Source organism: Osmerus eperlanus, chromosome 13 (assembly GCF_963692335.1).
Source record: "Osmerus eperlanus chromosome 13, fOsmEpe2.1, whole genome shotgun sequence".
Classification (NCBI taxonomy): domain Eukaryota; kingdom Metazoa; phylum Chordata; class Actinopteri; order Osmeriformes; family Osmeridae; genus Osmerus; species Osmerus eperlanus.
The window spans coordinates 14,857,333-14,884,392 of NC_085030.1; the positions used below are offsets into that span (position 1 = coordinate 14,857,333).

The 27,060-nt window shown below is 46.7% G+C and overlaps 1 protein-coding gene across 2 annotated transcripts; it reads right to left on the bottom strand.

Annotated features, from left to right (window-relative positions):
• Window positions 1–25,824, bottom strand: ankrd50 (ankyrin repeat domain 50). Of its 2 annotated transcripts, none has more exons than XM_062475928.1 (5): window positions 25,713–25,824; window positions 23,588–24,673; window positions 16,128–16,360; window positions 2,156–5,694; window positions 1–1,761 (listed from the first exon to the last, which is right to left on the bottom strand). In XM_062475928.1, the coding sequence occupies exons 2-4, from the start codon at window positions 24,094–24,096 to the stop codon at window positions 2,159–2,161; spliced, it is 4,278 nt and encodes a 1,425-aa protein (XP_062331912.1). In that variant the 5' UTR covers window positions 24,097–24,673; window positions 25,713–25,824; the 3' UTR covers window positions 1–1,761; window positions 2,156–2,158. The 2 variants fall into 2 exon arrangements, with proteins under 2 accessions (XP_062331912.1, XP_062331913.1); XM_062475929.1 differs by having other exon boundaries at window positions 25,598–25,824.
• Window positions 25,825–27,060: the final 1,236 nt, after the last annotated feature.

The window sequence follows — 27,060 nt, forward strand, 5'->3', positions numbered from 1 at the left end:
TTCCCAGCATTAAAGCAAATATGTTTTATTAAGCACTTCAATATACATCAGAAAATTCAGCTTAATATAGTACAGGAAATATTTTTTAAAATGAAAAGGTCAATGTACATGTTAAGCTATTTACAATAAAAATATTGAAGGTCAATTCAAAACAATGTGACAGACAAACACAGGCAATAATACAATGACTGCTTGACAAGACGGCTAAATAATTCGGAATACTGTGTTGAGAACTGATACTCCAGTCCTTCCATTAAACCTTCATGGCATACCTTCAAGCTAAACTGAGAAGCCAAGAGATGTGACTTGGGTTAATGCATGTTGTGTTTGTGCATGCGATAGCAGGCCACTCCCCTCCCCTCCTTCCTCTCTTCCGAGTTGGCACAAGAACAGCTAACTTCTAACATTATGAAAAGCACAATTATGACATTTAAATGCTAACACAGCCCCAAGATCGTCCATGAGAAACAGATGTCTTAGATCCAGCAGCACCATCTCAAAAGACATCCCTCCGATCCCTCTGGAGTTTTATCTTGAGGAATGGCGCTGCAGTTGCTAGGAGAGACAACTGCTGGTTTAACTTTGGCTTGACACGTATACATTTCAAACAATGCTTTAAAACCCAAATATCACCGAAGTTTACAAGTCTGTTGTGTCGGTTGTGAAGGGAGGAACAAAACACTTTGCTTTGTGTTCATATCCAAAATATGCAGACAAGAAAAACACAACCAGCCACACAACAATTAAAAGAGAAGCAAGCTTTTCTGTCTTGCATTGCAGGTTTTACATTACATTGGATTCTGGGGATGAATGCATTTTAACATTGCTTTTGCTTGAGAATTCTGCATGGAGCATCAGACTGTTGACAGTACACAACTTGTTTACTTAAATATCAATTTAAATGCGCACACAAAAAATAAAACTGCTAAACAAAACAAATGAGTCCCACAGGGACAAAATGAAATCACATGGGTTGAATATTTCCAATGAACTCTTTACTTTCGCTCTGATTTCTCTAATACTACAAAGCACATTGCAAACAAAAAGTATTGAGATCACCAAAATAACTGCAGGCAACTTTTGAACACAGCACCAAGATAAGAGTATACAATACAAACGAGTGGCTTGTCTCCAAAATAAATATGCTTGATTATACTTGTTGAGTAAATTGCGATAGCTAGTAACATATTACACACAACATATGTTAAGCACATATAACAAGGTTAACACAGATTATTTTGGGTCTCTAGATAGGCAGAGTATTGATGAGTTGAACATATCCCATGAGTTGTCTGGATGTTCTCTGGTTAAAGGTGACAATGTACTCTGCGGAACATTGCTGTCAGTGTTTGTACAGTTGCAGCCGGAAACCAAAAAACATGTAGAAAAAAAAAAACGAAACTAGGTATATTTCCTTTGAATGATTGGTTTGATAAGGAACACATGGGTGAGTGACAGGCTGACGGAACATATGCATGTCTGTCATTTTCTCTCTTTTAAAAAAGTGCATACACTGCATATTAAATATCAATACATTAAATTAAAATGATAGTGTGCATGATTAGACTGAGGCTGTAACAGATGTAGGCACATCGAAGTATCAGTTCATGTAAGCCTTGTGCAGCAGTCAACATTCTTCTCTAGGTTGTCTGAGTCGTCCCACCGGAGTGGAAAAAACACGAATCGGTTCTTATGCAGATGAATATGGTTGCTTTGGCACATTCCTTCCATTGCCTGCGTGATGAATGGCATTCGAGACATCTGCAACGGTATGAGGATGACGATCTAGATTAGCTTTTCGGTTGGAAAATGTAAGTACTTGGCCAGATAATTAAATTCTTTCAAATACAATAAACAAGTTAAGAAAGACTGTTCCACTAATGATGGTTAGGAGTAAAATATCAAGCTCAGCTTAAGAAATTGTCATCTTTATTTCAAAGCAAGGAACACCTTTAACATTTATTTTGTATACTATACGGTCATTATGGTTTTTACGTTTACTTTGATGTTGAAATGAATGAAAGTCTGAACTAATGGATGTTCGATATTTCAACAACTTACACAAACAGTACAATAATGCCAGTGTACATTAAACATTATCAATATTAAATCACCAGCACGTTTTGATTAGAACGACAAGAAACACACCCCTTACCAGCTATAATGGAGTCTCCTTCTTGTAGTTAAACCCAGGATCAGATCCTTCAATCTGCAGCTTCAGGGCTTGTTTAAGGCTTAGTTCAGTTTCCCCAATGGGGTAGTTCTCCAGAACGTCCTGATGGCCTCTGCCCTGTACAGTCCTGGGGACAGAGACGCGCCCTAGGAAAACCTGATTGCCATGAAGGTGGTAGTTAGGGTTGGTCATTATGCCGTTCCTCTTCTTCTCTGCACAGCTCTGCTGTTGGAAGAAGAACTGTTCTGGAGTCGGGACCCCGTCCTGCTGTGTTGACCCACCGACCAAGATTTTGCAATGAGGATCCTTCACGGAAATGTTTGCCACGGACTTGTTCAGAGCAACCCTTTTGTCAAACTGGGTCATTTCGTACTCCAAAACCTGACTCGAGCCACTGTTCTTGAGCTTTTTCTTATCTCCAGATCCCCCTTTTCCATTCGAAGTGCCGTTTCCTGTTTTACTACCTTTGGTTGACTTCAGACCGGGCTTGACCTGAGCCCAGTCAAATTCATTCAACGGAGAACCTGGCTGATGACCGATGGACTTGGTAGTGGAGGAGGGGGAGACGATAGACTGTCTACTTCGGCTGCGAGGCAGAGAGTGTTGCTGTATTTGCTCCGTGAAAGTCAGCCCGTGAAAGCTGTCTATCGGCACGGTCTGCGCGGTGGCAGTGGATGAAGTGGTCCTCAAGGAAGAGTTTTTGGAACTCTTGAGAGAGTTGTTTGAAAGAGAGGACTTCTGCCTGTCGACAGTTGAGTCGGGAGATTCCGATGGGGAGCTGAAAGCGTGAACAGGTCCGTTGGGTAAACCGCGTCCTGACGACTGTAGTTCCCCAGCCCCGGTGCTACCAGAGCTGTTGGATTTAATCGTAAGGGACTGCATCTTCCCAGTTACAGACAGAGGGGTTTTCTGTTCCATGGTGTGCACCGGAGAGGGACTACAGCCATTGACACTCGAAGCTCCGTACTTCTCGAGAAGTTTGATGATCGGCGAATGGCCCCCTTTTGCAGCCACTCGCATGGCGGTGCGTCCAAACTGGTCGGCGTGATTGGGGTCGGCCCCGTGCTCTAAAAGTATCTGCACGACATCGATGTGCCCCTCCTGGGCAGCGATGCCAAGCGCCGTCGCCCCCTGATTGCAGGTGTGGTCCACGCGAGTGCCGTTGTCGATCAGAAACTGCACCACTTTCACGTGACCTTGCCATGCGGCGGACTGAAGGGCGGATCTCTTTTCGTTGTCGCAGGAGTTCACGTCGGCGTGATAGTTAATCAGCATCCGGACCATTTCGACATGTCCCTGCCAGCAGGATACGTGGAGGGCCGTTCTTCCCTCTGTGTCGTTGACTTCCACGTTGGCTCCGTTTTCAAGAAAGTACTCTGCCATGGCAAGTTGGTTCTCAAGTGACAATATGTACAAGGTCGGACGTCCATCTGCGTCCTTGTGGTCAATGTCAGCACCGTGACTCAGCAACAGTTCAACGATGTCCCTGTGACCTTCTAGTGCAGCCACCCTGAGGGAATTCCTCCCGTCGTAGCCTCGCTGGTCAATGCAGGACTTGTTTTCCAGAAGAATGTGGACGCAGTCGTAATGGCCCTCCTGTGCAGACAGTATCAGAGGGATTCGACCATCGTTGTCCACTTCTATGCACCGTGCTCCTTGCTCGATGAGGGCGTCACACACCTGGCGGTGGCCCTCAAAGGCAGCCATGTGTAGCGGGGTCCAGCCTGCGTCGTCCCTGTGATTTTCATCCAGCCCTCTGTCCAGCAGAGTACGCACCACCTCCACGTTCCCTTGAGCGGACGCGATGCTCAGGACCGTCCTTCCTTCGCTGTCGATGCTGTCGACAGCCGCCCCCCAGAAAAGCAAGGTGTTGACAACAGAGGCATGACCCATCGAAGCCGCGGCAAGGAGAGGCGTTCGCCCATTATTGTCCGTGTGATCTACATCCGCACCGCCTTCAAGCAGCAGATCCACCACGTCAACATGCCCTTCGTAGGCAGCTACAAGTAAGGGAGTCATGCAGTCTTTATCACAGTGGTCGACCTCTGCGCCCCTGTCAATGAGAAGGCTGACCACAGAGGCGTGGCCTTTACTGGCTGGCACACAGAGAGCGGCGACGGAAAGAGCCGTCCTGCCGTCCACGTCTTCGTGATTGATTTCCGCGCCGTGATCCAGAAGGTGCTCGACGATCTCCCTATGCCCCATGTACGCCGCCGCGATGAGGGCAGTCCTTCCTTCGTTGTCCGCTTTGTTGACCTCCGCCCCGTGTTGCAGGAGGTTCAGGACGATGTCTTCGTGACCTCCCCAAGCGGCGGCTCTCAAGGCGGTCCTGCTATCGGCGTCGGCACAGTCGACTTTGGCGCCAGCGTAGAGGAGAGCGGACACCACCTCTGAGTGACCTCCCCAGGCCGCCGACCTGAGGGCGGTCCACCCGTCATGATCGGTGTGGTTGATGTTGGCCTCACAGCCAATGAGGCAGTTCACCACTTTAGTGTGACCTTGCCTTGCTGCAAGGGTAAGTGCCGTTTGCCCATGGTTGTCCACCAGCTCCATGTTTGCCCTCCTGGAAATGAGCAAGTTCACCACATCCAGGTTCCCGCTGTACGCGGCGTTCGCCAGCAATGTCCTCCCGCTGGAATCGCACTGGTTGACCGAGGCTCCATTATCAAGCAAAGTCCGAATGGAGTCCTCCCTCTCCAGCGCCTGTTGGATGATGCAGGAGGCGTGGTCGTCCTCGTTGTTCACGTGAGCTCCTGCCTTCACCAGCAGCTGGAGCACCTCCTGCTCTTTGGGGATGGAGGTGGTCAGGGAGTCCTTGGCGGGCGTGCCGTTCCACACCATCCACAGAGCGAGGTTGAAAGGCTCGATTTGCAGGTTGGAGTTGATGAGATGCAGCGCAAACTCCTGCACCTCCAGCGGTTTGAGCTGCTTGGCCCGACAGGTGTAGCGCATGGCCATCATCCTGTGACCCTCTGCCGCATTGCACAAATACTTCTGGGTACAGTGCTTCACGTCCAGGAGCCACTCAGCAAAACTGTAATGAAATAGGATCTTGGTTCCTCCAAGGCCATCCACCAACAGCTTAGAGAGGATATCAATCTTCTTCTGAAAATCCTCTATGGTAAGAGTCGTGTTTTTGGTCCAGACAGCGTGATAAAGCTCCTTGATGGTGAGAGGCCTGCAGGTGGCAAGGATGACATTGAGGATCGGCTGGACTTTGGCGAACTGTTTCCGGACGAAGAGCCGTTGACAGAGCCACAGGTAGAGGCCGTTGAGAGTGCCGGGGATGTCTCGGATCTCGCGCAGCATGATGAAGTTCTCCACTACCCCGTCCAGCACGCGCTCCAGGTAGAGGAAGCAGCCGCTGCTCTTGATGTGGAGCTGGTTGAGCATCTCCGCGGTCTCCTTGGTGAGGTGCTGTCGCAGGGCCTCCTCCTGGTCCAGTCGCTGCAGGATGTACTGCTGCACGTCCTTGACGATGTACGCCTTGCGCAGGTCATCCAGGCTGATCTTTCGGAATCCTGAAAAGAGAGAAGAAAATGTAAGAATTAACAACCCAGTACTCTGTGAACAAGATCAAACGCAATCATTCTTAGTCTCAGATATTTTCCTTAAGAATGGCAAAGAAATCCTGTCCTTGATTATTAACTTTGCAATGTGTCAATGTATTACCACCAGGGTATTATTACATTGGGTAAAAAAATTTTTATTGTGACCATATGGAGGTGACCAACATTTCTTCACTGTACTCTATAATTAAGAAAATTGGGTCTGACCTTCAAAACATTGTCATTTCATTTTTAAATGTGTTCTTTTACCTTTGAAGAATTCTATTATGCCAACCTTTAATTTCTGTAGACGCGGGCTAATTAGTGGTAAAGCTATGTGGCTAAAGTAAAACCTTTCAAAGGAATTGAGAGCACGACCCTTTCAGTCTCTGGCAGTGCACCGCATCAATAGGAGTTCAGTATCTGCATGGCTGATCTTTTAAAGGACTATCAAAAAAACAACTTGTGTAATTGATGTTGTAAAAGACAGTTGGTGTCAAAGCCACTTTATCTTTCCTGACTTGAAACACCTTCACAGTTCCATCCACATCTTTCAGGATAATCAACTCTCAAAAAAAAATTTAGCTACAGATTACGAGGCAGGAAGGACATTTACTAATAGTTTTATTTTCAGTCTTATAGCAGCAGAGAGGAAGTTTACAAGACATTCCACAAGGTTACTGATATTATTTTCTTGTCTAACTAGCCTCCTGTTTTGGGAAAAGAGGCCGTTTAATTCTTCAGTTTTATCTAATTTCCTGGTAGTTTGAAAAACAGCCTGCCAGAAAAGATGGTTTAATTTCCTGCTACCCTGGTTGGGTGAAAATTTGCATTTTACAAATTAAAACAATTCTGTGACAACTTAAAACACACCCAACACACAAAACAAATACTCTGAAGTATTTATCTGATGTTCCTGAATGGAGAAGGATAGTATAAACAACATAAATCATCCTTGCAGAGAATAAATTCCAGCACATCCCTCTTTAATGTAAATTAATCTGTCTTGAATTATGCAACTGCAAAGATTCTCTTAGCACTATATCACACACACGTCACAATGCCCAGGGCAACATCCCATTCAGTAATGGTTATTGTTTGGGAAAAGGACTATGAAACTGTATCCCACACCTGGGCAATAGAGCCACACCTTTAGAGTAATGAGGGGAAGAATGAGGAACCCTTGGAATAGAGGACATCGTTACCTCATAGACCGAGCTGAATGCATGCTTGTCACCTCGTGAAATGTGACCATGCTGGTCACTGCAGTTCAGGCACACAACTAATCATGCCAAACTACAGTCCAGAACACAGAAGCCCATCTGATAAATGGTACAAAAACACATGGGTATCACCCATACTATCGCCATCAAAACGTCACCAACCCTAGATGACAAACTATGTAAAAGAGAACCCAACGACCCCAACCTCAGAGTTGGCAACAGTTTTTTAGCAACCGAGAGGATTTTCCACTGGCTCTCCCAGGGTCCGTGACCCTCCCCCCCCCCCCCCCCCCTCCCCCCTCGCCTAATCCTCCACTCTGCATGTTGGGATAGATCCAGCTGGGGCAGGAAACCCTGACAGAGAAAAGGAAGACGCCATTAACAGACAGTGTAGTGAGAAACTACGAGGCTATGACCCAGGAGCCCATTTTGAAACCTGTCGGTCCAAGTGCCATGAAATGTTGCATTAATGGTTGTCTAATGTTCGATTTATACACATCGGGTCATCTACCCACTATGTATGTGAAGAAGAAGCCAAAGGCAAGGCGTAGCGGTAGGAAGTAGTATATTTTGTTTCCCTCAATTTATATAGTTCTTTGTGAGAATGTAAACATTCGAAAACATCTGTTAAGTGTAAACTAAGCATTTGAATAATGACTCAATAATGACCATGTTTGGGGAACACAAGAACACGAACAGAGGAATGCAGAAGCCTGAGAAAGAAAAAAACAGATTTGAAAACCCAGAGGCCCAAAGAAAAGAAAGAAACGAACAAGGGAGAGCCTCCAGTCTCAACATGCCAAAAAAGCTTCTCTCTTTTTTTTTTTATTCAATTACTGTAAATGGATGAAGCTGACCTACAATTTCCACTCGAGTCATCCCAGACATCCCTTCAGATGGCCTGGATCTCTGCTGAGCTGCCACTGCACACCCTTATTGTTCCTGTCATGGAACATGGGAACTCTAGGGCACGAGGACGAATAAGCTCTGCACTGCCCCTACGGCGGTGAAACAGGAAGTGACACGATTCAGAAGCCATTTTCACTTTTCTTTGGCGTTCCTTTTCCAAAACAGGAATTTCTTCAGGTCTCACTGGCTGTCAGCCTAGGCCATGGAGACTGTTCATACTGGAAAACAATAGTTGGTAGCTGAGGGCTGGGGGAGGGTTGGTGTGGATGGTGGGGGGGTGAACGACTACTAAACAACCAACAACTGGCACATTCATCAGGGAGAGAGGAGCAGCTGCTCCTCGTTACTGAACCACACAGACACAGCCCTGCACACACAAAGAGCCAACTGTTTACCTTCCAGATTAATTTTTCAGATGACAAACGAGTGCGTGCGAGAGGGTTTGCATGTGCGTGAGTGTGTGTGGTAGTGTGTGTGCGTGAGCCTGAGTGTGTGAGTGTTTAGAATAAAGAAGCAGGGTCAACAGGTCCATCAGCCAGGCTACGGACCAGCACTGTGTCCAATTCAACACATTATTTCAGCAAAAAAACAATCTGAAGTCATGAGATCCTTAACATAAACAGAAACCCAAGCTACTCTCTAGGCCAGGCCTCTTCTCCCCTGGCCTCTTTTGTCCCCCTCCGGCCTCTCTTGTCCTGGCCTCACCTCTTGTACCCCCCCCCCTCCCCGGCCACTATTGTCCTGACCTCACCTTTCCTCTACTCCCCTCCCGTGGCTTCACCTTTCCTCCCATGGCCTCTCTTGTTCCCCCCTGGCCTCTCCTCCCCTGGCCTCACCTCCCCTCCCCTGGCCTCACCTCTCCTCCCCTCCCCTGGCCTCTCCACTTCTGGCCTCACCTCTCCTCTCCTCCCCTCCCCTGGCCTCTCCACTTCTGGCCTCACCTCTCCTCCCCTCCCTTGGCCTCTCCTCCCCTGGCCTCACCTCTCCTCCCCTGGCCTCACCTCTCCTCCCCTCCCCTGGCCTCACCTCTCCTCTTCTGGCCTCACCTCTCCTCCCCTCCCCTGGCCTCACCTCTCCTCCCCTGGCCTCACCTCTCCTCCCCTCCCCTGGCCTCACCTCTCCTCCCCTGGCCTCACCTCTCCTCCCCTCCCCTGGCCTCACCTCTCCTCCCCTGGCCTCACCTCTCCTCCCCTCCCCTGGCCTCTCCTCCCCTCCCCTGGCCTCACCTCACCTCTCCTCCCCTGGCCTCACCTCACCTCTCCTCCCCCTCCCTCCCTCTCCCTCTCCCAGCCTGTCTTCTCTAAGCCGCCAGTTAACCTCCCCTGCACTAGTGGCTGCTCAGCAGCTGCAGGGTAGTGGGTTCCAGAACATAAAGCCAGCCAGCTAAACACAAGCTATGTGCACAAGCCTTGACTCTAAACACACACAGAAAAACAGATTCTAAAGTACCTTGGAATTTCATTGGAAAATACTGCTGAAATGATCTTCTTTGCACATGAGAATGTACATTATATTTGTGTTTTAATGTGTAGCTAGTGTAAGAACAATACTTGTGCAGTATTTTAGCATTCTCAAAGCATTAGTTGAACTGCACACAGTCTGACAAACCGGACGGAACTACAAAACATTTTAGAATACAGGCATCCGACGGGTCTGGAAAGAGGTAACATAAACATTTTAAAGATTAGTTGGCAGACTGACATCTTGGCGACAAAAGATGAAACAGCCGCGCCCGAACATGTCCTGCAGTGAACCTCACTGACAAGGGGAGGATTTCCAGTTCGACCTGTTTTGTGGCAAGTGATAGGTTTAGGGGGTAGGTGTAGCTCAGCAGTTACCTGCATGTCAAAGAGGTCTTTGGATAAAAGTGTCTGCTAAGGCAACACCTTATTGTTGTAACATGTTTTTATCAACTGAAAAGACTGCAGGTGAACAGATGAAACACTGTTGAGTAAGAACATCAAGTCCTGTATTAAAGTATGTCCTCCTGTTACCTACAACAAGAAATAAAGCCTTACGTGCTTCTAAAACATATGAATAATAATGTGTTCATTTAGCAGACGGTTCTATTCAAAGCTAGGTACAGTTGTATTTGAACCTGCGACCTATAAATCTGATGCTGGGTATTGCTCTACCACTGAGCAATACCCCTTCTCATCAATCACATCACAACTCTCAAGGATTACTTATGCCAAGACCCAGATCACAGAGATGTTTTCCAAGACGATGAAACAAAGTTTGAGAGGTGTGAACGCATCGAGAAGCTAACCTGGGTGGGCATTACATTTACATTTAGTCATTTAGCAGACGCTCTTATCCAGAGCGACTTACAGTAAGTACAGGGACATTCCCCCCCCCCTAGGCAAGTAGGGTGAAGTGCCCTGCCCAAGGACACAACGTCATTTCGCACGGCCGGGAATCAAACCGGCAACCTTCTGAGTAATAGCCCGATTCCCTAACTGCTCAGCCATCGGACTCCCATCAGACATACATCGGCTTAGTTGTGCCACACCTTGCAAGGTTATATTTGAGCGTCTTCTTAAGAGTTTTGTCACTCATACAGATCAACCTGAGGCCAGACACTAAACCCACTAGAATTGAACGCAAAACACACATGGTGACAGCCCAAAGTCTGAAGAGCTCAATGTCAATAAACACAGGCTCATGGGAATACTAAAAACCCAGTCAGCTAGGCTAATTAATATGTCACCTCTACAGAATAATTATCTTTTCCCATGATCTGTTAACTTGAGTCATACTCGACTCTATTTGCTCCAGGAACACAATGACACTTATTGAGGGACTTGCTGCACTTGTTGGTTAGTTGTAAGTGGTTTAACTGCTTTTACTCGCTGTGAATTATATGGTTGCTTGCTTTCCTCCAGGTACACTCTAGCGCTTTCGAGGATCATGTTGTTTAATTGAAATTTGTTTACCTACATGCTCTTCTGGTTCCAACCATTGGCACTTATTTGCTTTTCACTATGTATGCTTCATGTTTTGGCTACCTGCAATGTTTTTGGGGCTATCTCGTTGTTTATGATCATTGACATATGCACTTTTTGTAAAAGCTCTCTCTCGTAAGTTGCTTTGGATAAAAGCGTCTGCTAAATGACTAAATGTATTCAAATAAGACATTATTCGGTTGCACTGTTTTTTGGGGAAACTAGTACCTGGTCGAAGGAAAGGGCTGGAGATTTGCTCATATTCCACCAACTTGAAATTCTCCCAAAACTGACCTCTAAATGAACTTGGGGGCCCCCCCCTCCCCCAATCACAGCTTGGTTCTTGTGCACAATAATGTACTCAACTCCTGGATGTCAATCATGTTTAATTAACTAGCAAGTCACTTCAAATGAGCCAGCTACCTGCTACAGCAGCGGGGGAAAATTTTGGTTTGCATGCCCACACGGCAGACTTTTAGTTCTCAGTTGGAGGAATGTACACACAGCTCTCAGTTAAGTCAGGTACTTGCAAAGTTATCATTGGCATGCGAGTCAAGACGGTGAGGGACAAACCCTTTCTACCTTCCAAGCAAGGCAAACCAAAAAACGCGCCGGGATTTTCTAAAAAGGCATTCATAATCCCCATCATCTAACGAAGGCCTAATTGAAGATCCTTAAATTAAAGCATGAACAGACATGCTTTTTCTTTTACAAAAGAACCCTAAAGTCATACCAATCTTAGTCTGTCAGACTGGCATCTCTGGCAGGACCAGAGAGCATACAACCGTCACCTGAGAGGAACTGGGAGGAAGACAGAACGAAGACTCGTCTGCCTTGTCTACCGCAGAGCTTCAGCCGCGAGGCACCTGAGGTGTTCCAGAAACACATGGAGCAGACCTGTAATTAGCCTGGCTGTCAGACTACTCTGTGGTAAATTACAGTATTCATGGGGATTATAACTGCTTTCAGCTTGGCTCAGAGCTGGACAGGCAGTCTCACAGACTAACAGCCTAGAAATCTTTACATGTTGTATGTGTGTGCCGTCAACAACAGTGTGGTTACCGGTAGCCTCATCCATACTGAATCGTTTGAGGTGAAGATCTGAATCTTTCAGAGACAATATCTGAGGTGAATGAAAGGGATCTCTTTTTTTTGTTTAGTTTTGATGAGAATTCTCGCAAATGCTTAGAATACCGTCAGGTGGTCCTTACGTCCAAGCCTCGTCCATCCATGACACTTACGCGCCGATGACAGCGCGTGTACGGATCCAAACACCATCTGTGATGACAGTGGACGTCTGAGGATCTAAACAGCGTCTCCTGTCTCTCCTTGGGGCAGCATTCCTCCGCTGGCTCAGCAGAGCTAAACAGCTCTCGCTGTCCCCCCGCCAGAATATCTCCCTAGTCGCTTCGGTCGGGTCGCTCGCTTTGCCCAAAAAAGACGAGAAAGAAAACTCCAGGGCAGGAGACGCTGGGCGGCTCTCACCTTGTGTGGGGAGGAGAGCGGACGCCACAGGAGGCTCTGTGGACGAGAGACTAAGTGCTGCGGCGCGAGGGTGGAGGGTGAGGAGGCCCGCTCCAAAACAGGATGACAGGGATCCCCCCCCCCCCTGATCAGAGGTGGTAAATCACAGCTGTCATCTGGCCTTGGGCAGAGAAAGGTCCATTCATGGCATGCGCTGGAGAGGTGGAGGAAGAGGAGGAGGAGGAACCACTCTCCACTGCAGTAGGCTAACGTTTCCCTTAAGATAAATTAGACTAGGAAACAAGCAACCACACACCCTTTCCCCATCAACATCTGCCCTGTTGAGAGGTGGTTTTAAGGCAGGAATGTGACACATGAAGTTAAGTGTAATGTGCCGCCAAAGAGCTAGGGAGGAGACTGGAGATCATGCACAAATAATGGATATACGTCAGCTCTATAGGAGGACATCTCCCTTTACAGGAAGCTGGAAAGCCTCCCGAAAGCAGTTTGCCCTCAAACAAATGTTCTTAGAAGAAAAACCGAAAATATGTCAGCCTTCATTACGGTCGCTATTCATAGCACCAGAGAACACAGCGCCGCCCACATGGGTGTGCTCACAGTGTGTGCACACCCAGAGTGTGTCGACGCTCAGCCACAGACTGCATGAGGCACATGGTGCCCCATGTCATTTCCATTTCAGTTCAGTGCCACTGAGTTTCCACACGGTCAGCAAGTCATCCTCCATGAAGACTGCAAGACTTTGACGTCAGGAAGATGACTAAGGCGTATTCTGTGAGCGGAGCAAACACAGAGCGTGAGAAGGAGACATCAACATTTACCTCCAGCTATCCATGGACTGAACATCAGCCGGATCTTAATGCGTATAAAAACACACACCGAAGACGTAGTGTAATCTAATGCTGTTATTTATCCCCCCCCCCCCCCCCCCCTCGGCATTGCCGATCCTCTTCAGGCGAAACATATTGTGAGATATTCTATTAGCAGAAGGCAGGAAAAGATGCATTAAGATGCAAAGCCTTGTGATGGATGTCTGAGTGGTGGCGAGTTGCTGTGTGTGTTTAAAAGCCCCCCCCAGGCCATCCTCTCTCTCCTCTTACTCTCTCCTTCTCCCTTCCTCTCATTCCCTCAATCTTTCCTTCTCTCTCAATCTCTCCTTTCACTCTGTCTCCCTCTCCCCCTCTCTCCTCATCCCCCTCTCTTTCTTATGGGTACAAACTCAACCCAGCTCTACTCAACTAGGATCGCTGCCTAAGTGTTTCCACTTGGCTTCCCCACTGATAGCCTTCCAGTAGCCCTGGGGGGTCGGGTCGGGGGGGGGGGGGGGGGCAGTACCTTCCATAAGCCTCCTGGCTGCGGGAATGAAAAGGCAGACTTGACACATTTTCTACCATATGCTTCCCCCTTCATCAACTTGGATGGCCAAATGAATCACAGCCACACTTAATCTCACTGTTTATGAGTGTGCAATGCTCCCGCTGAACCGGGATCATTATTTTTTTTTTTAAAGCCCGATCTGACTCAGCCTTTAAGGACGGTTAGAAAGCGCCAGGGGCCTTCTCACAAACGCTACATTCTTGGTTTGTGAGGTTTGAGGGGAGCGGATGCGAGTCTTCTGGGGCGGCAGGAGGGGTTCATACTTCCTGCAGGGTCTCTGAGGTGGCAGCGCTTCCCACGGCGCATTCCTCTCATGCACTCAGACACCAGGAATAACAGTTGAGCAAGGGCTGCGGAATCCCAAGTTTGCTCCCTGGATAAACAACATCATCCATGCTTAGCAACAGAACCCCTGCAACCGTGGTTGCAAGAGAACCCACGGTTTCCACGGCAATACGTTTTTTTTGTTTTTGTGTCCCTTTTTCTTTCATAACGTTAATATAATTGGAGAGACACAACACTGTAATTTGACCCGGAGTAGTGGGTTGTTTTTCTAACACGTGCTGCTTAGAAAGACAACCTTGTGGTCAAGAAAGAAGAAGAAATAAAAGAAAGAAAGAATACTAGTTATACACACTTCCTTCTAACAGATACACGGTTTGATAGTGTGTTATAATGTGTGCTAGCAAGAAAGAACAAAAACAAATATATGACAAATACAATTTGACAGTTAAGTCTAGTGTTGAAAAGCAAACCCTTATACAGGAGGAATGCAGCTGACAGTTGAGCAGAATTACAATGTCAGTTTGTGTATTGCAGACACACAACATGTCGTGGCAGTTGCAATCGTTCAAATCCATTCAAAGACAAGTAAAGGAAGTATGAAGCTTTCGTCCCTGACCCGGGAAAAACAGGACATATCATGGGGATCTCGTCTTACTGCCACTTCCTGTCTCTCTCATCTCTCTCTTAAAAGGGCCACTGGACTTTAATAAAACATTATTAAATACACTCCGGGCGAATTCTCTCCTTCAGGGAGACAGAGCAGCAGAATCCAACTCATTTTCAAATAAATGGTAAAGGATCTTTCTAGAAGGGTATTAACCGTGGATGCCAAATTAATTGTCAGTAGTTTGACACAGGTTCGGCCCTTGTCTGGAGGTAAATAAATAATTGATCGAAAGGCAAGATGAAGGAAATCGACTGACGAAACACAGTCAATAAACTTCAGCTTATCAGATTGCTCTGAGGTGGACGGTCTTTTCAGCAACGCTGCAGCAAAACAAACCCACCAGTAGGTCTGTCTACAGTCTGAACACCGCGACCCAAACCTTCTAGGAAAGAACACCCTTCACCACTAATAACTAACCCCATTTACACAACTATGTTACACTATCCCCTATGGCATGGCAAGTACTTATCTATCCATCCATCCATCTCTAATCACTATCATGCCAAAGTGTAACTGTGAGTATAACATTACATGACTCACAACTCCAGTCAGCCACAACCACTGACAGGAACCCCTTGTTCAGCTCTCTGCCTATGCAATAATAAACTTATGAAAGAAAGAAATCAGCTTGTCTTCAATCTGTAAAACTAAAATCTATGTATCATTCCAAATGGCGGAGTGTGCCACAGTACATAAGGGTAAACTATCAGCAATAAAAGTTCCAGCGACCGAGACTCAAAGCCTTCTCCTGGCCTTCTGATTCCACCCCAACACAAACTCGAACACCCCATTTACACAGCAGAATAACCAACACCTACCCACATAGTTCTGGCCAATTACTTCTTGAACCAAGCACAAAAAAAATAAACAGTTGCTACTCTAATGGGTTGTTAGGTAATCCTTCCTGCTGCTTGTGGAGGGTGTTGTGAAGCCCACACTCCAAGCCTGCGCTGGTGGGGACACCAGCGCAGGCTTGGTGGGTGAGTAACACACCCACACTCTCCAGCCTTGATTAATGTTATGCCAGCCTCTGTGCTCATCAGGAGATAGCAGGCTGCTTCTCTGACAACTAGATAATGGCTTCCAGTTCAGCTTGTCACAGCGCATCGAGGAACTCTCCTTTCCACCCAGCTCCAGGATCTCGAGGCTTTCTGTGTCAGGACCTAATTTTGAGCATTTCGCTATGTTAAAATGTCGCTTGAATAAGTGTTTTTATCAACCGACGCGACAGGTGCTTTGTCTAAACAAGCCTTTTATCACGATTTGCCGCAGAATAAATAGAGGCATGAAATAAATTGGGAATCAATCACAAAATAAACGTGTTTATTTCTCTCAAAGCCACCGGGGCAAGACTCTCTTTTGTGAGGGAACACCATTTCTGAACAGAATTTTTCTGCAATTTGTTGCATCACGAGTGTCTACATTCCTACAAACACAAGTACTCAGTATATGAAGCGTTAAACATCGGAGCGGAACAGCAGAGAATTGAGGAAGAGCGTGAGGGTGCAGGCGTTTTACCTGTGAACAGTTTGGTGATGGTCTTGTTCTGGCGCCGGGCCGAGCAGACAAGCAGCAGCCAGGGGGGGAGAAGCTCGTGGTGGAAGGCCAGGAGCTCGGCTATGGTCCTGGGGGAGCAGGGAGGGGGGCGCTGTTCGCCCTCGCCCAGCTGACAGCCCTCGTCGATGGAGTCCACCAGGAGGAACAGAGACTGCTGGGGTGGCTTGGAGCTCAGGAGGGGGAGGAGGACGCACCTGAGAGGGGAGGAGGGGAGTGGAGGGAAAAAAGAGAGGAGGGAGAGAGAAAGGAGAGAGGACAAAAGAGGGAAAATTGCTCAGTTTAAGTTGTACACATTGAATTCCTTACAATTTACCCATGTGACATTTACATGACCTAAAATTACCCTCAAACAAGGGTGTGACCCAATAAAACAACGGCAATTAAAATAACCAATAATAAATACTTCACTAAACTCACAAACCCAAGGGGTTTTAACACTGTGTTAACCTTTAAATAACATGAGCCGAAGGGAAACGCAAAGACCCCATTTGCTTGAATGCTAATGAGCGCCGCAGCCATAAATGCCACGGAAGCACAACTGTACTTTTTTCCACTCGTGTTGTTGCTGGCAGGACTTCAGTCCTCATGTACACGGCCAGTCAGATGCCAGTCTGTACACCACCATATTGCTGTTTTAAATTAAATTCCCATAACAGCAGCCCATAGTTATGTATGCCCCGCCAGTCCCACAGACTAATTTAAAACGCTCCTTGCAGTCACACTAGAGCTCAAATCTAAAGAGCACAGCTGTCAGTATCAGAACCAGTCTAACATCAGCAACTCCCCAAAAAAAGAGCGAGAACGAGAGAGAGAGAGAGGACAACACACAGACATCCACCTGCACCTGCACGGCTACAGGTCGCGGTCTCTGACAAACTACAATCATGGCCAACCCCTCTCCCTACCGGCCGTGGCCCGGGCCGAGAGCGATGCATGCTGAGAGTCTGGCCCAGAGGAATGTCCATCTGTAGAGTTCAGACCTCCCAACTGCAGACACGTCGCCTGCAGAGACAATCAAATCCACAGTGACAGCAAGAGGACCAAACAAAGCAGCATTCTTCCCATTCAAATCAAAACGCTTTCAGAACTCTTCACCGTCAGAAAGGCAGTTGACAAAAGTCAAGCCTGCTGAAAGAAAAGTGCTTGAAATGAGAGTGGCAGCTATGGTCTGGTGAACCAGACTAACTTTGAACATACCTAAGCCAATAATTTGAGTGGAAATCAATGACAGTGTGGGCGTGGAACCCCGGGCACAGCTATTCTCGGTTCTCCCTGCCTAACGACATGTGCCACAGTTGAGGCCGGTTACCATTACAGAACAGAGAAAAGGGTATGTGAATCGTGTCTGATGCAGTAGCCATCTGCTTTGCTGCAGTCCCCCTCCCTCAGCACGGCCGCCTTCTGCAGAGAGGCCTCCTTCGCTGCCATGCTTCATGAAGACGTTGGAGCAAACTGGCAGAAGCAGGCAGGCTGCCAACGTCTTCACACATTTCACAGTGGCCATTTTACAGGCCGGGCCTCCGGACGTCTCCCCACCCTCACAACCTGGACCGTGGCTCCGGTCCAGTACGTGTGTGTGGCCTTGACACCGGCCTATTTTTAGGAAGAGGCGTCAGGTGAGTGAGTCAAACACAAACTGACAAACGTCCCTGCAGGTGAAACACAAGGAGACTCTTAATTAGCAGGATCAATCCTAATGGAACACCTCCATCGCTTTGTTTAGAAACTCTTAACAGGAAGAGAGAGGAAGCCAGGTCAGCTCTTTTTGTAGTCAGGAGGGTGAGGGGGGGGGGGCATGACAACAGCTGACCCATTGAGAGAAAAGAGAGAAACACTTAACTCTGCTCTTCCTGGCACATTTTTGTATTCTTTGTGACATCACGCAAGATGTAATTCCAGTCATCATCTTCGAAGCAATCAAGCTGAGGAAGACAATGAGATGTGGTTTGGAGGAGGGTAATAAGCGCTGTGTTCGAACTTAGCAGCTCTCAACAGTTTCATCAGATAATCTTCCTATTTCCTTGACATTCAGTAATGAACTCCCTATTTTCCGTCTTGGAGTGAGGTCTTAAAAGACAAACAGAACGATTTCCTCAGACATACCAAAAACTGAAAATGAGAGTGTGATGGAAAATGAGAAGCATTGGAAACAGGGGAAACAGGGCCCTCTATCCATCAATCACACACTGCTACCCACACAAGCTGAAATCAACAGACTAGTGCGTGAATGAGACTGGGTGTGAGACGGTTTGTGGAGATGAACCAAGTACACGCTATAAACAGAGGAATGAACAGAGAGAGCACTTTGTCAAAGAAGTGTAAAGAATCGACATCAAAGAGCCATGGCTCTGGGGCATTCTCAGAAACACTGTCAACCAGAGCAGAGGAACACCGTGGAAAAACACTTCTGAAGCTTTGTGCATCTCAACCACCTGCAAGCCCCGCGCGAAGCACAAACCCTGCTGACATGTCTGATAAACGGCAGCGTTTAACAGTTAACAGTAATCCCCTGGCATGAAGATATGTAGTCCAGTTCTCAGATCTCTTGTGTTTTTTCATTCCTTTGCAGTTCCAGGGACTTCTGGATTGTTGAACTGGACTGAACTGGCAGACTTAACTTGAACCCTGCTCTGAACTCTAATCCCAAGGTTGTTTTGCTTTTTATCTCAAAAAGGAAGTGATAGTAGAATAAACGTGAATTCTTAAATCCTTTCAGTTTACCATTTGTCTGAGGGAACCTAAACGTGGATTGGTGTTGTGGTACAGTGAATCCCAGTATTAAAACTAAACCCACCCAGATGATTCTGCTCTCCAGCGCCTCTCAACCTCGACGCGTTCTGCTTTTCTGCCCAGTTATTCAACACAGTCAGTGGAATCTGAAATTTCATCCCTCCAAACCCCTCCACCTCCCATCTCTTTTTTCCTGCTGCCCCTGCTACATTTTGGCTTGAGGACAAGTTCCATACACACACGGAGCACAGTCGCTCTGTAACAACTCTCTCTGTCAGGACAATGACAAGTCTGCTGTGTTTAACACTGATGGGAAACAACAAGACATGCCGGCTAAAGCATGACTGTTTGTGCGTTATTGTGAGTGAGAGGGAGGCCTGTCACACAGGGGGACCCAGGTTCTACCCCAGTTCTCCTCACACAGAACGGCCCCAGTTCTCTGCAAACAGAACCCAGAAGAACCCAGGTTTTCCTCAGAAGTGGCATGCAGGCTCTGTAGACGTTAAGCATCCCTCCTTCCAACAGAAGCATCCGGGCACATCCCAGCTCTGGGTGTAATATTTGGTGAATCAGAAAACTGAGACAGAGGGAGATAAAGAAAAAAACTGAGAGAGACAGAAAGACACAAAGAGAGAGTGTGAGAGAGAGAGAGAGAGAGAGAGAGAGAGAGAGAGAGAGAGAGAGAGAGAGAGATGAAGGGAGAGAAATAGGAAGAGAGCGACAGAGAGGCGGGCTCCAGATTGCTGAGTCATGGCATCCACCACAGTGGTGTTTCCTCCCCAGTAGGAGACGTGTCACAGCGGCGTCCTGTAGAAGGATCTCCTAATCTGCAGCGACTGCTCTGCAGCCATGAGCCACAGGATGAACATGCGGCGCTACACCTGTTAGCATCTTCCCTCCTGTTAGCTTCCCCCCTGTCCCTGCTAGCATCCCTCCTGTCCCTGCTAGCATCCCTCCTGTCCCTGCTAGCATCCCCCCTGTCCCTGCTAGCATCCCCCTATCCCTGCTAGCATTCCTCCTGTCCCTGCTAGCATTCCCCCTGACCCTGCTAGCATCCCTCCTGTCCCTGCTAGCATCCCTCCTGTCCCTGCTAGCATTCCCCCTATCCCTGCTAGCATCCCTCCTGTCCCTGCTAGCATCCCTATAAGTGAATTACTACAATTCACTGAGACTGCGTGCAGGCAGAACTAGTCAAGGTTATATGAGGAACATCAATATGACTATCTTTGCAGTTGTTTGTGGTCCTCAATCGCTAAACTAAATAAAGGGACTATTTGGGATACAGATTTGATGGAATGAACTTTAGTGCTTGCTAGAGGCAAAGCTAAGTGATAATGTTTTTATTATGCTAACCTTGATCTGGATTGTCTGACAAGTAAGGAGTTTAGAAGATCTGACAGTTATGTGTTAGTTATAAATCACCACTGAAATTGTGTCAACTCCATGGTATTACAGCTGGAAAATATTCTTAGTCGAGCCATCTACAAGAACAAAACATAGCAATAATGGTCTGGTTAGCTACGGTTTGTATGACTAATACTAGGATCTAATGAATGAACTACTCCTGAAAACCAAAGCCAGAAGCTCACACTGAAACAAAACATCAACCTGCCCTTTCAGCAGTATGGGGTTGTGCCTTCAGCCTTTAGGGCCCCAAACAGCTATGTTAATTCCACTTATTTATGTATGGGCCCTTTTGTCCTGGGGAATAAACCTAAACAAGACAGAGACAGAATGTGTGAGAGTTTCAAACGAGGCCAGATATGCATCCCCTTCAAGTACAGCAGTCATAACATAGCAGAATTGTATTTTCATGAAAGGCCTTGGTTATTATCTGTGTGTACCCTCCACCAACATAACACAGAAAAAAGCAAGAACTCACTGCTCTTCGCTTGGCCCAAGGCCACCAAACAAGCTGCACTTACCAGTTCGCGACTTCTTATAATACTTACAAATCTGTCTTCTTTCTACATGTTGTATTTGAGATCATGTTGTCCCACCATCTGGTAAGAAACAGAACCCATGGACCCGTCTGAAGCTGCACTTAAAAATTGACATTGTATTTACCGCACTGTACTAGTTATTGTTTCACTGTCGTTGAGATATTAATGTCGTGTCTGGTGGCTGGGATGGGGATCATTTGCAATGTGCCTGGTGAATACAGACTGTTCCCTGACTCTCGCCACCGAAATACTGTTGGAACGACGCACTTGACAAAACCTCCACATTTTCTGCTGTACTTTCTACATGCACTCTGTCGCTTTGAACAAAAGCGTCTAAGAAATGAATAAAATAGTCGATGTGATGTCATGAATGTTCCTGTGACTGAAACAGCAGAGTGAGTGGATGTTTACGAATGCTCTGCATTGGAGGGGCAGACACCAACTGCCAGCTCTAATGCATTAACCCGTTAAGGAGTAGCGTCACACATATGTGATTCTGAACATTCCAACCGACGATTTTCCGATAGACAAAAACTATATGACAAACGCTATAGTATGGCTTCAAAATGTACAATTAGGAGGCTAACAAGTAACACTAGCAGGTAGTAGCATTGCTACGAGTATTATGCTAGGTTGCTAGGTAACGGAAGCTAACTAAAACTAGCTAGCTTCCGTTTTGGAAAAATAACTCACTCCAAACGGTGATTACGGCCAACAAACATGCTCGTTTGTCAGTGATGAGGCTGAAGAATCACAGCCCCAAAGGCACTCCAACGTTGGCCTGTTTAACAAGATCTTTACTTAATGGAATACCGTTTTTGCAGAAATGTAGCCTGTGTTTTATATATACATATATAGCATGTTCCCTTGAGGGGGCTGTATTGAATTAGTTCGGGGAAAAGGCTGTATGGTCAACTTAAATTTTTGTTTAAAAAAAGGACACTCCCTGTTTTACACATGGTTCAGATCAAGCTCTTAACCCTCCCTATAGTTCATATTTCATCGCTTAAGGCAGTAATTTGCGTGTCCCTGCCTCTCGTGGTGTTGGAGATTTGCATATCCCAGACCCTGAGTAGTAGAGAGAAGAGAACCTCAGCCAGACTCAGACCTCTAACCCAGCCCTTGTACTGTGTGTAAAACACAGGTGAGACACTGGTGAAATGTGTCAATCTGTGAGCACTGACCCAGTTGCTTGATTCCCTAATGATGAAAAAAGATATTGATGCTGATGGTAATAAAAAGGCTTTTTGACAGATGAGCTTCAAATGCACAGTACATCTGAATTTTCGGCCAAAACAGAAAACTAAAATGTGGTGCCTGTCCACAGATGAAAATCTAATTTTCACCCTCAGCAAAACTTGGATCCCTTAAGTAGGTTAAATTAGACAGGTTTCAATCTTTTTTATATATATATCCCTTTTACACTTCAACGTATGAGGTGTAAAAGTGTGATTTGCACACGCCAGAGAAGAAAGACAGAGTGCGGAATCTTGGCTGCGCTACAGAGGTTCCACATTCCAGGTTTCTGGAATCTGATAGCATCTTTGTCGCCAAGGGCCCATCAGATTATCAGATTATTTGAGCACTATGGTGCCCAAATGCTTTTTTACACCCGAGACGGCGATAAGCCATTCTCCAAAGTGCATATTTACCCCACAAACGAATAGCTGTGATCTTCCTTGATAGCACAGTCTGTTGTGCTCAGTGTCTCAGGCATCAAGTGGTTGAGAGGACTGAATCGCCATGGGAACGACAGGGGACTGTCTCCAAAAGAGTTCACTTTTGCGTTCACTTGACACTGGCCAGAGCTACCTTCAATCTTTTGTTTATGTGAAGAGAATATCCTGCCTTTTATCACAGTTCACAGTCCAACTCAACCCAACTCACGATCTGAGGGCCAAGCATCAGGAGCGGATGACATGAAGGAGACTTTTGTGACTCCCCTGCAGGAGGGAAAATGACCCAGGGCTAAATCAATGATTCTGTTGACCATTTAAAAAATGATTTACCTTGCTGAACGTTTGACCTACTTTCTCCCCCCGTGCGAAGCTGAGAAGGTGTAGTAAGCGCCACCAGATGTCCAGACAAGAGGCATGTGTGTTCAGAGCTGCATTCCAGCCCATGCTGCACACACTGCCTGAACCACAATGTGTCGACAAGCCGGTCGAGTAACTTACACACATGGCAGATAAAGCTCCCCTTTTAAAGCCCCAGTCTACAAAAACATTCAGTCATGATAGTATGACAAGCCTGGGCACGATCCTCTATGTCAAACTGTACAGTCAGAGCTGACTTCCACATGTGCACTTCATCATAACAGAGCAGCGGCAACCAGCCAGTAAGCCATCTAGTCAGTCGGTAAGATAGTCAGTGAACCACACAGCCAGTCAGCTAACCAGCCAGCTTGTCAGCACAATACTTCAAACACCGTTTCTTCCTCCACCCTCAGCCACCTGAGTTTGGCATCCACTTAAAATAACTGACCTTTCCTCAAGCATGGCCTGGCAGAGACAGTCCCACACAGCATGCTGCACAAGGGGGTGAAATAACAACAAAAACACTACATAAAGGATAGGGGCAGGGAGACTGCTGGGTCGGGATGAAGAGAAGTGTGTGAGACGTAAAAGAAAGAGAGAGAGAGCAAGAGAGACAGAGCAGACAGGAATGCAGGGATAGAGACAGAGAGAGGGAGAGAAAGAGCGAGAGAGAGAGCAGATAGGAGTGCTGAGTAGATGGATTTGCACCTACTTCTTGAAGGCCTCTGAGGGGTTCCTCTCACACTCCCCAAGTTGCAGGGCGCTCTGGATGTCGGGGTCGCAGACCCTCTCCTCGTAACCCTGCAGCAGACCCCCTCTGCAGATCTGGGCCACCAGGCCCCGGATGAAGCCTCCCACACACAGGGTGTCCGAGTCGTCTGCCCGGCTGAAGTGGAAGGCCAGGCACTGCTGGTGCAAGCCCCGATGGGCCCCCTGGCCAGAGGTGGGCCACAGCAGCTCTGTGCACAGGGCAGTCTTCCCACTTCCCGGCCCCCCTACCAGCAGCACCCCCCAGGCTGTCCCCTTGGCTGGGCCTGCGGCGGAGCTCCCTCCAGTGGGGTTGCAAGCACCCGTGCTGGGGGATGTGGAGGCCAGGGGCCTGGGGGAAGTGGTCACCCCACTCAGACTGTTGGTTTTCTCCTGGAGGCAGTGCTGGATCTTGTGAAACACCCACTCCCTGCAGTAAAAGCGCTTCCCCTGCAGCAAACTGGTTTGGGCCATTTTGATATACTGCTGTTCCAGCTATGGTTTCATAGGGCTTGTCCCATCGCCCTCACATTCTCAACCCAACGAAGGCCAGCTGCAAATCTGAGTATCCATTTTGTTGGCTCTACGTGCGACTTCCAGAGTAGATAGCAGATGTCCTTAGCACAGCCAAGTCGTCACTGAGGATTCCTTACAGGTAAACAGGGTCATGCAGAAGGCAAGACAACCAGTTGTGGGTCAGTCTCAGAGAGAAGGGATGACGGGAGTCACTTTTTAAGTTGATACCATACATTTTCCACCAGCTTTTTCCATGGCTTTCTCATTGGCTGGTCAGAGAACTCAGTGTTATTCCAGTTTTGTTGTTTTAACATGGTGTTGTGCATGACAGGGCCCAGGGCTACGTGTGCATCCACTGACAAACTCAACCACAGCTTGATACATCTAGCGCTGGACGGTACTGATATGTTTCCGATTATGTATTTTGGTGGCTAACTGGGGCACAGATGCTGTTTCCATTACATTAACATGCTGCAGGCTGCCAGGGTTGCCTCAGTACCTCCAAGAACTGCGGCTGGTCACTGGTCGCTGCTCCCTGAGACAAAAAAAGACGTGGTTTAGACCTTAAAAGGAACAAACTTGAGACTAGTTTTGTGTAATTTCACGTTTGATTATCCTCAACAGCACATGGACATCTTCAAAGAAAGGCATTGGTAATAAACTCAGCGCTAAAGGGGATAGAATCGGATAAGTTATTGTGAATTATTTGAACTGTTTCTCCATCCCCTAGATCTAGCTTTTTTCCTTTCTACTTTTTCCTATGTGGCTTTAAATCTCCAAACAATTCACATCCGTCCCGAACGGAAAATAATTCAATACGAGTGGACCCCTTCACTCCGCCTACTACAGCGTCACTGATGTGCCCCAACCCCATGATAATATATAGATACACTGTGGCGAAAGTGAGTTTTTTTAAGGACAATACAGATATTCTTCCCACTATGACAAATACGTTGAAATAGCCCTAATACAGCTATCAACTGTATCTTAGGTTATCCACCTCTTTTTGAACACCCATTTAAACATCACTCAACCCGACAGCTATGGCACGAAATAGGGAATATCGGACAAAGGGTCCATTTCAAAATTACCGAAATAAAACGGCAAAAATAGAGAACGAATGAACCAATTAGAAGAAACGCTTAACATGGTCGGAAAGATTAATCAACTGTGATGTGCAACAGAATGTGGTTCAAAACCTTCTGTGGCTACAGAACAGTATTGTATCATGAGCAAAAAAACTAACCCATTCCATACGGGATAGAATGTTGCCTACACCTTTCAATCAACAGCCAACAACAGTGACATGCAAAATACGATATAAACTCAATTCGACGATAAACCGAATGTAGAAAATTGCTACATTCCTTGCAACTATGTCTTAAAGTTTATGTGGCACGTTTGCTGATTTTTCAGGTTACAGTTTTAAATGTCTCGAACACCCAACGTCTCCTCTCACCTCTCGCGCTTCGCCTCGTGCTTTTTAGTTGCAAATATCCTTTCCTGACGCCTTTCATTATGCACGTAGAAACGACAGCATACTTAATACAAAGCATTTGCGAATATTATATTACCATCTCCACTTCGTTCATCCTCGCCTCTGCATTTCTCTTTCTCTCAGCAACTCCTCCTGTTCGCGACACGGTTCAATACTGAACCAGTCTCTCCGCCTCCAAACATTCTCAAATTCTATCCCTTGCATACAGAGCAACACGCAGGGCCGACGAAATGTCTGACGGGACATGGCGTTTTACAACCCCAAGTCGCCATCATTTCGGATAGAAAATGGGAATTTCTGACTGACAGTGTGAGCATAACGGATTATATATATATATTTTTTATAAAGTAGGCCTACATACCTGAGGACTTGCAACATGGAATTGTAAAGTGGAAAACGATGCCCGTTCCCCGATATATATATTTTGTTTTGTATTAATTTTTGTATTTTACACTAAATACTTATATATCCTTTTAACCTGTTGTCTCAGTCTTCACTTCTGAGTGTACTAGAGGTTCCCCTGGCGGACACAAAGAAGAGATTTACATTTAGCAGACGCTCTTATCCAGAGCGACTTACAGTAAGTACAGGGACATTCCCCCGAGGCAAGTAGGGTGAAGTGCCTTGCCCAAGGACACAACGTCAGTTTGCATGACCGGGAATCGAACTGGCAACCTTCGGATTACTAGCCCGATTCCCTCACCGCTCAGCCATCTGACTCCCAAGAGATAAGAACATCTATACATTGAACCAAGCTCTTCTTCCATAATAGGTAGGCTATTTAAACACGCCTTTCACAACTTCTTTCCAGTGCTGCCACTTGATAAAAAATACAAAATAAATAAACCAGGTTTTAGTTCCGCTCGGTTTAAGAGATATGGTGCCCCATCAAGGTGTTCGTAGAACATGACAACCATTAAAAAGCACAGCTTAAAAAATCGAATGGAATTAAGGTAAAGAAAGTACAACTAGGCTAAGTCTTTAGGTGGAATTGATTTGTTTCACAAGATAATTCCTTGAGGCTGTAGAAAAGCTTCATGCAGTTTATTCGTTGTCACTTGTCACAGTGCATATTGAGTAGCTGTTCTTAGTCAGTTGAGCCAGTCTGTGGAATTTAGGTAATTGCAGCAATTTTCTTTCTTTGTGTTAAGTTCCAACCATCTCATTTTAGTCCAAGACGCAGGATTCAGGGGGCCACTGATTATTCTCCTTGAAAATGTGAATATATCCTGCATCAATTTGGCATCATCTATCTAAACATGCTGGTAACCTGCGGTAGGCCGAGGAGGCTTGGTTTATGTGGAAAGCATAGGTTGACACACGCACATAAACACATCTCGTCAGTTTTGAGATTCAAGGGTTAAAGCTTGTGTCTTCAAGGAAGTGGGTTGTGGATAGGCCTATAAGTGTTTAAAACAACACAC